We start from the raw sequence: 17,219 nt of genomic DNA on the forward strand, positions 1-17,219 counted from the left end.
TCCTCTCATGACAAGCCTCTGTGGGTTCTCGGGGCGGGGGTGGGGTGGGGTGGGGTGGGGGGGAGAGTTTAAAAAAGCCTCAAAGGGCAGGAAGGGGAAGGACCGACCACAGGCTCGGCTCGCAGGCCCGGGCCCTAGTCCAGACTTCTCTGGCAGGTGTCCAGGGGCTCCGGGCCCTACACTGGGCTCTCCTTGAAGAGAGGGAGAGGCTGGCTTTTCCTTCCCTCCATGCCCTCAGTTTTCAGCCACTCCATCTTCTGCTGGTGCTGCTGGATGGCGTCCTTCACGCGGGTGTCAATCATGGCTTCCGTGAGGACGCCGTCCTCTGAGGCGTAGGCCAAGGCCTGGAGGAGAGGGAGGACAAGGGACAGGGGTGAGAAGCAACAAGACCACTGCTGCACCCCTGCCTATGACCGGAAGCTCATGGCCGGTCCGTGCCTCACCCTGGTCACCCCATCTGGACCCCCAGGGGTCCCCAAATCCCCTGCTCGCTCATAGGCTGAGCCAGGGAGACCCTGGAAGTCATTGCAAAGGCCCTGGCAGGGGTCAGGTCCAAGCCCTGACCCGACTCACACCAGTGAAGACAGAGCAGACTTCAGAAGGGGCCTATTCAGCTTAGGACAATGACAGGACTTTGGGGGTTTTGGGGGTGGGGGAGGTGATTTGGGGGTGACCAACCAGGAGCTCTCAGGGCCTGGCCTTGGCAATGAACGGCCAGGGTGTGCACTGACGCCCAGGGATGCTTCATGAGGCCCAAGGCGGGCCCGGCTCAGGAAGGGAAGGCAGCTCCCAGTGGACTTCCCCGCTACACACTGGGATCAACATCTGTTTCCAGCTCCCAGGCCACAAGCTAAAGGCAGAGTACCCAGGAGGAACCTTACAGACCAGTACCTGGAGCTGTGCTGGCTAATGAGCTCAATCAGCCCCCGGGGGCACGCTGCACCTCATGAATATTCAGAGGCCCTCAGTCAGGCCCCCCATTCTGCAGAGGCCTCAGTCTCACACCCCTCAACAGGCCCAAGGAGGTTCTAAGAAGGGGCCTCCCCTTAGGGCCGCCGGGCAGCCTCATTCCAAAGGGAGGGGAGGCAAAAGTAGTTTCCCTAGGGCTTGGGCCCCACATCCTTGAAGCACGCATGCAGCGTCACAAAGACGGCCAGTTTGTCTCCTCCCTGGGCCTGCAATGCCCATAAATCCAATTGTGGAAGTCCCAGCAATTCTGTGCAGTTCACGCGCTGCTGATTTTCTCAATGACCTTCTAAAAATAGAAAGCTCAGGGCCTGAGCTGTCAGGAAAGCAAATGGGGAACGTGCCCAGGCCCCGCTGGGAGCAGCTCACGCCGCCCAGAATGCAGGATGCTGCCCTTCCATGCAGAGATTTCTAGCCAATCTCACCTGGCTCCTAATGGAAGGGCCGTCAAAGGCAGGAAGAAGTCCCAACTGGCCAAGAGGGCAGGCCAGCAGCGGGTGGGGCTGGAGGGAGGGAAACGGGTGGAAGGAGCCCATTCCTCCCAGAGGCTCCCCAGCTGTGAGAAGAGGCTCAGCCGGGCCCACAAGCAGTGATGGGGCTGGAAGAGGTGGGCTGTGACCTCTGAGCAAGGGGGGCTGCCCCAGCTGCATCCTGCGGAGCCAGGCCCCAGAAGGCCCTCCCTGCACAGGGCCGGGAGCTGACCCTTCCATTCACACCCACATCCCGTCCCAAATGAGCAACTTAAAAAAACCAACAGGGGCAGCTAGATGGCACAGTGGTTAAAGCACCGGCCCTGGATTCAGGAGTACCTGAGTTCAAATCTGGCCTCAGACACTTAACACTTACTAGCTGTGTGACCCTGGGCAAGTCACTTAATCCCCATTGCCTTGCAAAAAAAAAAAAAAAACCCAACAACTAGTAGATTTAAGAAAACTAATCTTGTGACCCTAGCTCTGTCCTTCTGGGCGTCAGGAAGAGGAATGTAAAGTGAGAATCCTTGAAGTGGCCCCAGATTCGGATTTAGGACTAGTCCTGGCTCTCTAGATGGGCTCGCTTCCTGTGTGACCCAGGGCTGGTCTCCTCCCCAGCTTTGACTTCAGTTTTCTTATCTGAAGAAAATGAAGGTCTCGGGGGCTCCATCCATGTCCTGAGATGGGGGTGGGGCATGCAGATATGAGACAAGGAGCAATGGCATCCTTCTAGGAGGAATGGAAAGTGCCCGCCACTGCCTGGGCCTGCAATGAGGTCACTGCTGCAACCAACCTGGCACGGGAGCCCTCTCAACCTGGGGTCGGCTAGCAAAGGTCAAAGAACACCCCACCTCTATGCCACAATGAGGCATAAATACCCAAGTCTGAAAGCCCCAGACGCTCAAGGTTTCTCAGGCAGGTCACAGGGGGAGCCTTTCGTGGCTCATTGATGATAATTGCCTCCGCACCCTCCCCCAGTCTTCTCTGGCCCAACCCTCCTTGGTTCTTACCAGGCATGACCTCCCATCCTCATCATGCATCGCTAAGTGCTCTCCAGCTCATCCACATCTTCCTAAAATGCTGGTGCCCCAAACCAAACAAAGATCTCCAGCTGGGGCCTAAGTGACTTGCCCAGGGTCACACAACTAGTAAGCTGCAAGTGTCTGAGGCCAGATTTGAACTCAGGTCCTCCTGACTTCAGGGTCAGTGCTCTATCCACGACACCACCTAGCTGTCCCCTCCTGGGATCTCTTAAGGAGCTCACAGAGACCTTCCCCAGTCAGATCACCAGCCTGAGTCATATGGAGCTTGCAGTCCACTAAAAGCCCCAGATCTTTTTCAGATCAATGCTCCCCCGCCACACTCCCCCCACCTCTGGAAGCTGCTTGTTTTGAATAAATAAATATAAGATTTTGTAGATTTCCCTAGTAGATCAGGTTTGGATGATGGGCTTTGGGCGATTACCCCCCATGCTAGTGCTTTGCCAGCTTCATTTTCTAGACGTTTGCCAACTTTTACCAGGGATTGAAGTCAACCCCTAGGCCTCTTTGCCCTTCCTTTTGGAAACTTGGAACGTCTGCCCTTGTCTAGTCCTGTCTGACCTCCCTCAGTTGATACTGAATCAGGTCAGAGAGCCACAACAATGACTCCCAGCAGCTGGCAATGTGGCCCATCTGGGCACCAGGGGCAGCTCTCTTACCATCCCCCTTCCTATCTTGGGTGGCTGCTCCACACTGGCCATTGTGGTGTTTGTCCCTTCCAGGTGAAAGCTCACTCTCCTTTGTCAGAGAAGAGAGAAGCAAAACGACAAAGGGCTGACTGGCTCTGCCTTCTGTCTAGTAACTGTGAATGTCTGTCCACCCTGAGCTGGGCTTTTGTCCCTTGATGAGCCTCTTTCCCCCAACAAGGGCCACAAAGCCCCTTTTGGCTCTTCAGTTGACTGAAAACCTCTGGGAATCTGTTTTCCCCAGGTGCGAGGCACACGTCACACTCCACCTGACCTCCTCCTTTCCCACTAACTCCAAAACCAAAGTGGTCACTTCCCTCCAAGTTTCCCATCATATTCGTCCTCCAGTGTGGGTCAGAATCAGATCAACAAGAGCCATTCCCTGGGTTAGCTGAAGAATGGATTTATCACCACAGTGGGTCAAGCCATAAGCAGCTGCTGGGCTTTGGGGGAAGAGTCTCAGCAGAGATAAACGAACAAGGTTCCCATCACTCCTCCATCATGCGTCTGTGCCTCAGAGTCATTGGCGTCTTCTGTCTGCCTCAGCGGTCTGTAGCATGTACTGATCACACACACCTCTGTCTGGTGACCCTGGTTTCAATCCAAATGTTTCCTAACATGTTTCCCTGAGTATCTCTTCTCAGTGTTCAATGCGACCTTCCTCCTTAGTAGTCACAGTCTTTATCCCACCAGGCCTCAGCGACACATAGAAGTTCAAATTTGCCTCCCTGAATTAAGCACTCTGACTCACCCTGTTTTTTAAAACCATACAACCAGAGGCCTGTGGGCAAAATTCCAGAGTACAGAAAACCAGTTGAAAATATAACTGGGAAATTTTTAACAACATAAATAAAAATGCAATAAACCATAGATGTTAACAGTGGCTTTTTAAGTTAATGTGTGGCCCACAGGGACAACTTTCTATTTGAGTTTGGCACTTGCTGGTCTAGACATCTGAGACCATGGATTTTCTTCTTGGCCTCTTTTTTCAGATTTTTTTCCCCACTGAATTTCCGTTTTTCTCTATTGTTATTTGTCTTCTTACATTGTAGCCTCCCTCCCCCCCCCCAAAAAAACCCCAAGCCCATTGCTTCTCTTTTCAGCTTAAAAAACCCCTTGGATTTCTAGAGAATCAACTAAAAAACTAGTTGAAATAACCGACAATTTTAACAAGGTTACAGGATATAAAATAAACCCATATAAATCATCAGCATTTCTACATATTACCAACAAAGACCAGCAGCAAGAGATAGAAAGAGGAATTCCATTTAAAATAACTGCAGACAATATAAAATATCTGGGAACCTATCTGCCAAGACAAACCCAGGAACTATATGAATACAATTACAACTTTTCACACAAATCAGATCAAAACAATTGGAAAAATATTAATTATTCATGGGTAGGCTGAGCCAATATGATAAAATTGACAATTCTACTTAAATTAATCTATTTAGTGCTATACCAATTGAACTACCAAAAATTATTTTATAGAGTTTGAAAAATAATGACAAAAATTCATCTGGAAGAACAAAAGGTTAAGAATATCAAGGGAAGGGGGCAGCTAGGTGGCGCAGTGGATAAAGCACCAGCCCTGGATTCAGGAGAACCCGAGTTCAAATCTGGCCTCAGACACTTGACACTTACAAGCTGTGTGACCCTGGGCAAGTCACTTAACTCCAACTGCCTCACCAAAAAAAAAAAAAAAAAAAAAAAAGGATTATCAAGGGAATCAAAGAAAAAAAAAATAAAGTGAAAGAAGGTAGCTTAGCCATACCAGATCTCAAAGTGTATTACAAAGAAGTAATGATCAAAACAATTTGGTACTGCCTAAGATATAGAGCAGCAGATCAATGGAATATGTTAGGTACACAAAACACAGAAGTAAATGCTGATAGTAACCTGGTATTTGATAAACGCAAATATCCAAGCTTCTGGGGCAAGAATTCACTACCTGACAAAAAATACTGGGAAAACTGGGAAGCAGTTTGGCAAAAACTAGGTACAGACCAACACCTCGTACCAAATACCAAGATTAGGTCAAAACAGGTAACAGGATTCAGACATAAAGGGTAACGCTGTATGCCAATTAGGAGAGCACAAAATAGTTTACCATAAGATGTGTGGATGAGAGAAAAGTTTATGACCAAACAAGAAACAGAACATTATGGAATGAAAGACATAATTCTGATTACATTAAAGAGCTTTTGCACAAACAAAACCAAGGTTAGAAGGAAAGCAGAAAACTGGGGAAAATTTTTTTACAGCAAATTTCTCTGATAAAATCCCTATTTCTCAAATATATAGAGAACGGAGTCAAATTTATAGGAATACAAATCATTCCCCACTTGATAAATGATCAAAGGATATGAACAGACAGGTTTCAGAAGAAGAAATCAAAGCAATCTATTGCCATATGAAAAAATGCTTTAAATGACTATTGATTAGAGAAATGCAAATTAAAACAACTCTGAGGAACTACCCCACACCTATCACCTATATATGTTAATATGATAGAAAAGGAAAATGACAAATGTTGAAGGGGATGTGGGGAAAACTGGGACACAACTGATCCCACCATTCTGGAGAACAATTTGGAACTATGTCCAAAAAGACTATAAAACTGTATACTCTTTGAGCCTGCAATAGCACTACTAGGTCCATATACGAAAAAGGTTAAAAAAAGGAAAAGGACCCATGTGGACAAAAATAATTAGAGCAGCTCTTTTTTTTTTGGTGCCAAAGAATAGAAATTGTGGGGATGCTCATCAACTGGGGAATGGATGAAGAAGTTATGGTACATGAATGTGATGGAATATTATTGTGCTATAAGAAATGATGAGCAGGAGGATTTCAGAAAAACCTGGAAAGACTTACATGAACTGAAGCTGAGTGAAGTGAGTAGAACCAGGAGAACACTGGACACCATGATCAGCTGGGAATAACTTAGCTATTTTCAGGAAGACAATGATCCAGGACAATTTTGAAGGACTCGTGATGAAAAATGTTCTCCACCTTGAGAGAAAGGACTGATGTTGTCTGAATGCAGATAGAAGCATCCTTTTTTTTTTTACTTTGCTTTTGATTTTCTGTCTCTTTTACCACATGAGTAATATGGAAATATGTTTGCATGACTGCACATGTATAACCTATATAAAATGGCCTGACTTCTCAATGATGGGGAGGGAGAGAATTTGGAATTCAAAAATTTTAAAAACAAGTGTTAAATTTTTCCCCCATGTGATTGGAAAAAAAAATAAAATATTTGGGAAAAACAAAGCCAACCCTTGGATTTGATTCGCCAGACTCCAGGGAGCTCTTTTTGTACTAGATCTTGTTAGGTGCACGCTATCTCTGGCCAGGAGAGTGTGTTATTCCTCCATCTGAAGCCTGGGTCTAGAAATCCAAACCCTAGACTCAGAAACCATCTTCTTTACTAGCTGCCTATTTGCCTATTTGGCTATTTGGCTCTTTTCTTTTCTGAAGCTCTTGTCTTCGACTGACAGAAGTAATGGAAACACTAGCTGTGCCCTGCAGGTCTTCAGCTGCTTGTCCAAGACTCCATCATCTTTCCCCACATTCTCTGGCAGTCCCCACCGTGTCTATGAGAATCATCAAATGTGATCACTAGGAGAGAGCTGTGCCTGTAGAAGGTTTCTGGCTTATTTTCCCTCACACTTAGACCCTTTCTGTCTTGGAGGGTTCATGTACTGACAGCAAAGACTTTCCAAGTGAAAGCCATGTGCCTGGAGGACGGCCCACAAATGATCAGAAGCCTCCCAGGGTAGGGAAAACACAGGGTTGGCCCGAGGGGCACAAGAGGTTGTAGGTGCTCTCTGCGACTCTTCGGGATTTGAGAGTAAAAAGACCCTTGGCCCCGAGGATGCCCGAGTCTGTAGCTTACATACGACTTAGGAGGGAAGCCTCAAAACTGGGGATAGTGACATCTGAGTGGAAAAGGAAAAAAGCTCAAAGCCAGTGAGCAGGTCTTGTTTCCTCTGAAGATAGTGAGCATAACTGGCCACCAGACACGCTGGACATTATGCCCGAGTTTGTCAGGAGCATCATTTGGGGTCTGTGCTGGACTTCAATTCCCTCTCCGTGGGAACACACTAAGCAAAGTCTACAATGGAGACGGCAGAACATTATTCTAAATATATCTTCCAGCACAGAAATAATTCTCTCCACTCCCACCTTCTCTGCCATTCCTGCTGTACCCACAGGCGGGCCCTGCTTTTTTGGGAAGCAGAGACATATGTGAGGAGCTTGTTCCAGAAGCTCCCGGCCTGGCTCTGGATGTAAATACAGCCCCCTTAGAAGACTAGCACACCTGTCCTCTTGGGGGGTTAGTTAACTGTAACCCACTAACTGACATCTCCCAGAAGCAGATTCCAAATGACCCAGTTCATGCTAACAGGAGATCCACAGCACTGGCCAAACTCACATCCATGGCCATCCCAGTGCTATGTCCCTGGGCCTACCTGGGGAGAGGGCCGGAGCTGGCCAGCGACCACACAGAAATCCATCTTTACCCACGAAGGTGCTGCTAACCTTCCTCTCCCCCAGCTACGGCTCAAAGGACATACGCTGTGGGAGGTGTTAATACAGAAGCCATCGCTGTCCTGAGCAATCCAAGAAATCCTTTGAGATGGATTCCAGGCAATGGAATTCCAGCCAGCTGTAGTGAGGGGGGTGGCCCAAGTGTAAGTGGCTACTGGACAACACCCAAGGTAGAAAGGATCCTAGGCAATCTGTCAGTCCAGCCCTTCTCATGAGGAAACTGAAGGCTGGAGGGCAGCCCCAAGAGGAGCGATACTCAAGTCTTAACCTTAGTTCTAAGAACCAAGAGCAAGATTATGGACCGTGTCTCTGCAGGTTATGGACCATGTGCAGAACTGGCAGACCAAACCTCAATTCAGGCCCCAAACCTAAAAAGCTCATTTAAAGTTAAAAAATCCTAAATCTGGGGACAGCAAAACGGATAAAGTGGATAAAGCCCTGGCCCAGGATTCAGGAGGACCTGAGTTCAAATCCGGCCTCAGACACATGACACTTACTAGCTGTGTGACCCTGGGCAAGTCACTTAACCCCCATTGCCTCACTAAAAAACAAAACAAAACAACAACAACAAAACAAAACAAGGCAGCACCCAAAGATGTACAGCTCAGATACCCCAAAACTGGTCATGAATGGAGAATGGATGTAGACACCTCTGACATGTAGTAGGTGCTTAATAAAGGTTTGCTGATTGACGAGACGTATGTCAGCTACTACTTATTAATAGATGAATTGAAACAAGTTACTTTTCTATGGTCCTGAGTTTGCAACTTGGGAGTTATTGTTTACAATAGTTCAGGTTATACTATTTCTTTTGTTTTTGGTGCTGTTGTTTTTTTTTTCTATTTCGAGGTTTTTCATCATTGCTCTGATTTTTTCTCTTATAACAGGACTAATGCAGAAATAGGATTAATGTTATTATGTGTATATATATATAGTGTGTATAGATATATATATATCTATGTATATAGATATATAGATATAGCCTATATCAGATTACCTGCTATCCAGGGGAGGGGGGGGGGGGAGGGAGGGAGAAAAATCTGAAATTGGAAAGCTTGTATAAACAAAAGTTGAGAACTATCTTTACATGTAACGGAAAAAATAAAATACCTTATATGTAAAAAAACCAAAAACCAAAAACCAATAGTTCAGGTTACGTGCTGGTCCAGATCTAAACAGGCCTGCCAGACTGGAAGACCCAACTAGTACAGCTAATTTACTAAGTCTACGAAGGAAAGTCTGAACCAAATCAACTCCCAATCTGTAATCTGTAGTTTAACAATCTGACGTATTCAAATATACTTCACACAGGGGCAACTAGGTGGCACAGTGGATAAAGCACTGGCCTTGGATTCAGGAGGACCCAAGTTCAAATGCAGCCTCAGACACTTGACCCACTTACTAGCTGTGTGACCCTGGGCAAGTCATTTAACCCTCATTTCCCTGCAAAACCACACCCCCCCCCCAACCAAAACCCGAAAACCAAACCAAACCAAATATACTTCACACAGTCTTAGGCTACAAACAACAAAGCCTGGAAGGGGCCCAGGGTATACCGCACATATCAAATGGCTGAGAGCATCCCTTCAGAGCAGGCCTACAACTCCAGACCCAGTCATTGCACGTGCTGTGTCCAGAGCCTGGTCCCACACCTACTAATTCCCGGCTGTAAGGGGAACAAGGTGAGGAGGACCTGCCCACTCAGGGGAGCAGCCAGGAATAACTCAGATGGAAAGCTAGAAGAGATGTTAAATGGCTTCAGGCAAGTGTGAAGAAGGGGAAAAAAGCCAATGTGGTCAAGGCCAGGGCTTAGGTTTGTGAAAGGGTGAAATCAATTGACCACATTATAGCAATTTTAAGGGTTTTTGAAGAGAAACTGGGTCCTAGGCAGATGGAAACCACACCAGGGTTCTGTGGTGGAGGCTGAATGGAGATGGACAGGCATGAATTAGCCCTCGAGAATGGCAAGACAAGCACAGCAGGAAGGAAAAGACGCCCTGTGGCAAAGGGGGCAGCGAGCTCAGCTGTACCTGAGCAGACGACTGCCCAGCCCTCCTAAACTCCTTCCATTAGCTTTCTGTTTCCACTCAGTTCACCTCCAACAGCTCGCCCAGATGCAGAACTAAATAGGACCCGTCACCTAGCAACCAAATTTCCACTCCTCCCCCTTCCCACCCAAAGCCCTTCAGGGTATTCAGCTAAGTACCAGATGATGAGCAGGACAGCCAAGGCAGCTCAGGGAGAGGCTGGAGTAGAAGCTGCAGAGGCGGGAGGGGGCTGGGGCTGGGGGGCAGCCAGGTAGGAAGGATTAGGAAGAGAACCTGTCCTTTGCTACCATGGATAGTGGTTACCTCAAATGGCACTAACTCCTAGAAACCAGTGAGACCCAGTTACGAGCAGCCCGGAAGAGAAGCAGCCACTGACAGTGACAGGGCCGGGCTGCAGCTTAGCTGTGGAGCATCATGAGGGCCTAGAGGAGGGGGCTCTAAAGAGGCCGTGCTGACCTGGATAGAGGAGAATTTCTTCCCTACTGCTCCACAAAGCAATTTCCTACAATTTGCAAAGGAAAAGGCCCAGCTCTTCCCAGCATTGCAATAGTGTTTTAATGAGCTTAATTGGGAAGCAGGAGAAAACCCTTCAAAGCCTGCTGCCTTCTCAGATCCACAAAGGCAGGAGGGAGCAGGGGAGCAGAGCTGAGGAGGGAGGGGGGAGCAGAACGGGCCCCCCAGCCTCCAGCCTCACCACCCATGTCTGGTGGGGGTTCACTGGGCCTTGCCGCAGCCATGGCCGCAGGACAACGTGATGGTGGAAGGAAGGAAGCAGGCCCAGAGGACTGGCAGCCCACCATCCTACCCTTCTCTGGGTTATTGCCCACCCGGCTCTGAGGTCAGACAGAGCTACCCCAGAGCAAGCTGGATGCTAGCAAAGAGACAATGAGAAAAACGAACGGAGGGAGGACGCTCACAGCCGGTGGCGTCTGCTTTCTGCTCGTGCTCAGCTGAGGGGTGATCTTGTAGTACACTGCCCAGCTCCCAGGAAGTGGGAGGGTGCGGCAGGGTGCCAGGAGGGTGGGTGGCTCCCCAGTCCTGGTCTCTGTGGATTAGGATGGGATGGAAGGGGTGGGGGGCAGGGGGGCATTTAGCCCAAAGTCTTCTCCAGAGCAGGAACATGAGGCCGGGAGGCGTGAGGGGCTTGCCCGAAGTCCCAAAGATCATGGGAGAGGCCTCTGCCCTGCTGCCACCCTGCCCCACTTCCTGGGTCAGGAAAGGGCCATGGGCACATCTGGACTCTATCTCCAAGATAAAGCCCCTCAGCACAGTCTGGTATCATAGTGACCGTAGGGCGGCTTTGTGTCCTTGGCTCTGTCACTGAAAAGTCTGCCAAGCTTGTGTGGCCTAAGAGGGAGCCAGCTCTAGACAGTACAGGCATTCAGCTGGCACAGTGGACAGTGGGCTGCTCTTGGGGTGATCTTGGAGAAGTCACTTCACCTGTTTCCTTCTCTGTGAAATGGGGATAATACAAGCACCTATCTGGGAGCGCTATCCAAATGCTAACTATTGTTGCTGCTGCTGCTGCTTTGTAGAGGGGGGAGCAAGGGAGGTGCAGGGCAGGTCCCCCAACCAGAAGTCTCCGGATGCCCCCAGAGATCCCATTCTAGCAGAGAGATGTGAGAGCCTTTCACGTTAGCTCATGGCCAATGCCAAGCAGCTGTCTACTTTCCTTGGCACTTCTGGGCACTACCTAAAGTATAAGATTTCACCCGGACGTGTTGGGAAGAGCTCGTGCAAACCACCTGACATGGGGTGGGGCCACACGCTCACCGCCGGCTCAGGTCACAGCCAAGGTACAACAGAGAAGTGTGAGAGTCTCCTCTTCCTGGAGGATCCCAGCGCGCTGCCCTCCCAGACCACCGTCCACCTCAGAGAACAGCTTCAGGGACTGACTGGACTCCTTAGTCAGACCAGCGAGGCACCCTGCTGTGTCTGCCCATCAGCTCTGGTGCAGCTCCTCCAAGGAAGACTGCAGAGGAGGAGCTGGGAGAAGTCTCCTAGCCCAGGCAGGCCTCCCTGGCCTCCCCAGGCCAAGTGGCCACCCTTCCCTTTTGGGGCTCTCCCTTCTGGGGAAGGGATACATCTAGAGGAAAACAGCCCCAGGGAGGCGTGTGAGGAGACAGGAGCACACCTTGAAAGCGACAGAAAGCAAATCCAGCATTCAAGTGATGTACAGATAGCCAAGAATGGCAGGCTAGGCTCACATCTGCTTTTGACTGAGCTCAAGAGCAAACAGGGCACATCTAAAAAGACAGTTACCAGAATAGAAAACATTAATTGGATCGACAACTGCCTTTCTCTACAGCGAGCAGTAAATACATCAGCACATTGCACAGCAATCTAGAAGATGCCCCAGGCCAGGCTGCTCCGAATGGGGGCCCAGGGTCTGGGGCCACTGACTTGTACCCATTCAGAAAGAGAAAACGGGAAAGGATTTTCTGAGCCCCCATTTCATCTAATTACTCCCCAAGGAATGACGGAAGAAGAGCATGCTGAGGTGGGACCAGCAGCCATCAGCCAGCTGTGCCATGGACCACCACACAATCCTGCCCTCCTGACTCCTAACCATCTTTCTTGGCACCACCAGAATCAAGTTCAAACTCATCTCTCTGCCTGGCATTCCAAGCCCTACGAAAGGGACATGCCCGACCATATCTTTTGACTTCATTCTACACCCCGAACAAGCTGGGCCGTCCTCTGTAAGGCGCCCCCCTTGCCTTTTGCTTACATTATTAACTATGTCTGCAGACTCTAACCCCGACCCCCACGCCCAGGCTGCTGAATCTGCACATTCTTCAGTGCTAACCCAAACCTTCTCGGGAAAGGCCCCCCACCTCGGGCTCGTTGTCTGGTCCTGGCAATGTGTACCCCCAGCTTTGCTCTCCTTGGCATGTGAGTGTCCAGGCAGTCAGCCTCAGGAGGAGATGAATCACCCAACAGACTCGAAGGCAGCACCTCACTCACTGGCATTCCCGTCTGCAGGGCTGGCTTCATGTAAACCCACTGCAGCTGGGCCAGGGGAGGCTCCACACAAGCTCCATCTGGTTATTCTTGGAAAAGGCATTTACCCAAACAGATCCCGTCCCCACAAAGTCTGTATCCCATCAGCAGGACAGAGACCAAGGTGCACCGCTGCAGTACCCCATCAAACCAACCTGCCGCTGGACTGCTTTACGTGGAAAACACTGGCCTTCCCACTGATGCTGCCCAAATGACCCTGGCATAAATGCCAGGCCAGCAGGTAGGACAGATGTGCACGTGCACACATGTGGCCCTGGCATGTTGGAGTGCCTGCCAGATAGCCTTAGTGACCAAGCCCCTCTGAGGCTGGGATGAGGAGGTCAGCCCCCCTTGGGGTCACCCAAAGCAGGACAGGGCTCGCCCGCACAGCTAGTCATGAGAGACGAGTCTAGGAAGGGAAATAGACACAAGCGGTGGCTGCTGCCCATATCACCCTGAATGCCAGTGGAGGGAGGGAAGGCCTGAGGATGGAAGCAGGGGGTGGGGGGTGGGGGCCTGGACTGGGTGAGGAAAGCCCCAGGAAGGGGAGTCCCTTGTAAATAGCAGGGCCAGGGCACTACCCGGGTGAATCACCCAACCATAGAGACAAGCACCAAAGAGCAAGCTGACAGCCGGTCCAAGTCCCAGTGGCCCTGCTGAGCTGCCCAGAGAGAGGCCCGAGCTGGATTTACCCACATGACCATCAAGCGGGCAAATGTGTCCAAGCCTTGGACACCAAAGGCGCCTGAATTCAGTGACCCTGCACAGCATCAAGGTCACACATCAAAGTGAGCTTCCCCACCTGTGCGCTCACCTCTAAGGTGTTTCTTGACAGAGACAAGTGTCATCTCTGAGGGTCTGACAGGTCTGAGGAAATTCTGATTGTGAAGTCAAATCACTAACTGTGCTTAAAGACCCCCACAACAAAGGGAATGAGTCCATATCCCTCCAAATGACACTGTTAGGCAGCAGGTAGAACTGGTGAACTTGGGGACTGCCACTAGGGATCCCGAGCTAGAGCTGGAAGGAACCCCTGAGGTCACCTAGAACAACTAACTGCCTTAGGCTGACAGGGGAGGAAACTGAGGCAGGGACTGAACCCAGGGTTGGAGGCAACCCCAGTGACTCCTAAGCTGTGCAGAGCTCTGGGAACAGATCAGGACCTCTCATGACTTCCAGAAAGGCTGGAAAACAACTCCCCTCAGTGGGCCGTCGCCATAAGCGGCACCACCAGGCGGGAAAGGCAGCTGTTCCTTTGGCTGTCATCTTTGATGTTTGCTTCACTATTGGTGCAGCCTCAGCTGCAAACACTCACAGGCAGGAAAACGACGCAGAGGGCAGAGGAGAGCAGGGACGGGCTCCCGAGACAGGAGATCAGATCAGTATGTGCCTCGGGGAGCGGGGGTCCAGCCCTCCCTGGTGAAGGGTTCCCCAGATTAAGTGGGCTAAGCGGCAGGATGTCACTCACAAAGCTGAAACCCCTCAGAAATGGGATGGGGCAGAAATCCATCAGGAGACTTCTGGGTCAGTGAGCCTCAGGCCCAGCCTTGGGACGAGAACATTCCAACAATACACCAAATAGCTGCAGCTCTCTGGCTGGCTGCCGGCACCTACAAGGATGGGTGTCCCTAGCACATGCCAGCTAAGAGCCAGGCCGGAAGCCTCGGTGCCCCTGTGGGCACAAACTCTCCTGCTCTGCTCCCTAATCTGAACGTCACATGTTCGGGGGGTCTTGGGCTGTGAGCTTAAGAGAGAGCGCCTGGGACCAGAACCCAGATTGGAACAAAGACCCCAGAACTGAACTGCCGCTTCCCTAAGCCATCTGAAAGGCTTCCTAGGGCTTCTGGCCATGGACACAGGGGTGTTCTCTTAGACATCTTGGCAGGCTTAAAAGAGAAACCTTTTCTCTCTCGCCTGCTAGGCCCCTCTCTTCCTGCTTAGAGCTCTCAGCCACTCACAGCACTCTGGTGGGTGGGCGGGCCTAGCAGGACTGCTGGCGGGTCCCAGCCCGACCCAGACACAGAAGACCATGGACAGGGACCCCCCCTTCCTTATTTCTTGAGCGTACAGATACCAAGAGGCCACATGCCCCAAGGGATGAGCAGGCAGCCTCCTCAGTCGCTGCCCACCCACCTGTCACCTCCACTGAAGAGAGAGCTTCCTGAGCTCGGCACAGGCGGCATGCTTGTGCTTTGTGGAGCTTCTGCTCAGATACCCTTTAATCCACGCCAACACCAAGCCCAAGGCTGAGCCGAGTGTGCCACTACACGGAATGACAGAGCGGTTCCAGAACCAGGAGGGGACACGGTTCTGGAGGAGGAGAGAACTCGCCAGGCACCCTCCTCACTCACCTGCCAGGCAACGGCGAGCTGGGAGATCTCCCGCCCGGACATGCCTTCGGTCAGCCTGGCGATTTCCGAGCACTTTTTCCCGTAGTCAAACTGGGCCAGCTTCAGGCGCCTGAGAAGAAGGGAGGAGTCAGTGGGTGGGCACCGGGGTCTCTGGGGAGCAGCTGCCACTCAGGACCCAAAGCTAGGGAAGGAAGGGGCCTTGGCATCTAATACAACTTCCTCAGGATTTTACAGGTCAGGAAACAGAGGCACATACGTGTCGGTGGTGGATCTGAACCCAAGCCCTGGGACCCCAGCCTCACAGTCCTCACGGGCAGGGGGCACTTTCTGTCACTGAAGGCCGGATATGCACAGATGGACCCAATAGTACAGTGATCAGTTAGTCAACAAGCATTTCTTAGGTGCCTAACTATGTGCCCAGCACTGCGCTAAGCATCAGGGATCCAAAGAAAGGAACAAACTTGGTCTGTGCCCCCAAAAAGCTCCCAGTCTGAGGGAGCAGCTGAGCCCTCTTGGGCAAGACAGCAGTGGCTGTGAAAGGTAATGTGGCCGATGGGCAGATTCCCAATTCAGGTCAAGGGAAAAAATGGGAACCTGAAATGAAATGGCTGCGAGTTTGGAAACCAGGCCACGAAGGATGGCTGAGGATGCTCCGGGGCACGCTACCTCCAGGTGAGCAGCACCCAACATCAAGGAGCCGCGTGGTGGCATCAAGCACCCCCACGGCTCCCTAGAGCTCCCAGCTTCTGCCTTCACCCCAGCCCTGTCCAAGCAGGGAGGGTCACTCCGAGATCACTAGTCCATCTCACTACATCTATAGGTACCATGGATACATTCTATAAAATGTTCCCAATGCAAAGCTGGGGCAGTGGGATTGCTAAGTGAAACCCACCAACACCGAGACCCCCCCGACACAACGCCCTCCCCCATGGGGGAGCCCCGGAAGACATGCAGCAGACATCACCATTTCCTCTGAACTTCTAGGGGCCTTGCCAAACTGTCTTTTGGCTTTGGGGCTAACGAACGCTTCTGCCAAAATGGCCTAGGAGAACTGGGGTGGTGGGGGCTGTGGACAGGTGGGGAAGCAGAACTGCATTAAGGCTGAGGGACACTGGGCACCAAGGGCCCCACATGGGAGGCCTGCCTAAGACCCATCCCCCGACACCCTGGGGCCCCAACACTTACTGCTTCCCCTCGGTGGCTGGCTTCAGAACATACTTGTCAAAGTACATCCTCACCAGGCGCTCCCGTTCTTCGAGCTGAGGTAGGTCAAAGTTGACCATTTCATCGATTCGGTCATTGATGGCCCAGTCAAACTGCTCTGGTTGGTTACTTGCTAAGACCAGCATAAACCTGTCGGACAAGACAAAGGGGACTGCTGTCACTAGTGTCTTCGATATGGGACCAAAAGGGGCTGAAAACAGGAACCCAAGACCACCAGAACCAAAAGGATCAGTTCTAATTTTGTCGAGTGTTCCAGCCTAGGCAGACATTCCCATTGCCCCCCCAGGTCTTTCAAGCGCGACATATTGCAATATAAGGGGGAAAAAGTTTGCCTCGAATTATCCTGCAGAGACCCCAAAGGGGCAGGTGGAGGTAAATGTGGCTGCTTCTGCTGCCAGCGCAGGGCAGAGGATTCTGGCTCCCTCCCAACTCCCTCTTCCACATGATCTGCTGTTCCCCATTGAATGGAACTTTTCCCTTTGGATCAGGCTTTTAACAGTAGCTATTGCGATACACTAGAGCGCCTTCACCATCTGTTTAAGCTAAGCCTCACCGAAGAGGAAGATGGAGTCTCCCCCACCCCCCATCTTGTTCTCTGCTCTAAGAACCACACAACCACTTAGCTTCCCCCAGACCCAGCAGCCCACCAGCCAGGCCTACAGAGGCCAATTTCTTCAGCAGACAAGAACATTTCATCCCAGCACCGCGGAAGACCTGGCCCACCCTGATGAAAACCCAAACTCTGGAAGTCCTTCAAGGGGCTCCAGCCTTCAGAACCCCCTTCTCCAGAGGTTCTCTTGAAAGGCCGTGTTGTTTCCAGTAAGGAAAGCGGAGCATCCCAGGAGATGAGTGACCTCAGGCAGGTGACACG

General features: G+C 51.0%; 1 protein-coding gene across 1 annotated transcript in view; it reads right to left on the reverse strand.

Annotated features, from left to right (window-relative positions):
- ATAD3A (ATPase family AAA domain containing 3A) overlaps positions 1-17,219 on the reverse strand; it is a 64,300-nt gene continuing 47,081 nt past the window's right edge. Inside the window, exons 14-16 of the mRNA XM_043994367.1 lie at positions 16,310-16,477; positions 15,125-15,233; positions 1-344 (exon numbers count right to left, since the gene is read on the reverse strand). Of these exons, the coding sequence (XP_043850302.1) occupies positions 177-344; positions 15,125-15,233; positions 16,310-16,477 (445 nt within the window). The 3' untranslated portion in view covers positions 1-176. The remainder of the gene's footprint in view (positions 345-15,124; positions 15,234-16,309; positions 16,478-17,219) is intronic.

The sequence above is a fragment of the Dromiciops gliroides genome, chromosome 3, assembly GCF_019393635.1.
Source record: "Dromiciops gliroides isolate mDroGli1 chromosome 3, mDroGli1.pri, whole genome shotgun sequence".
Classification (NCBI taxonomy): domain Eukaryota; kingdom Metazoa; phylum Chordata; class Mammalia; order Microbiotheria; family Microbiotheriidae; genus Dromiciops; species Dromiciops gliroides.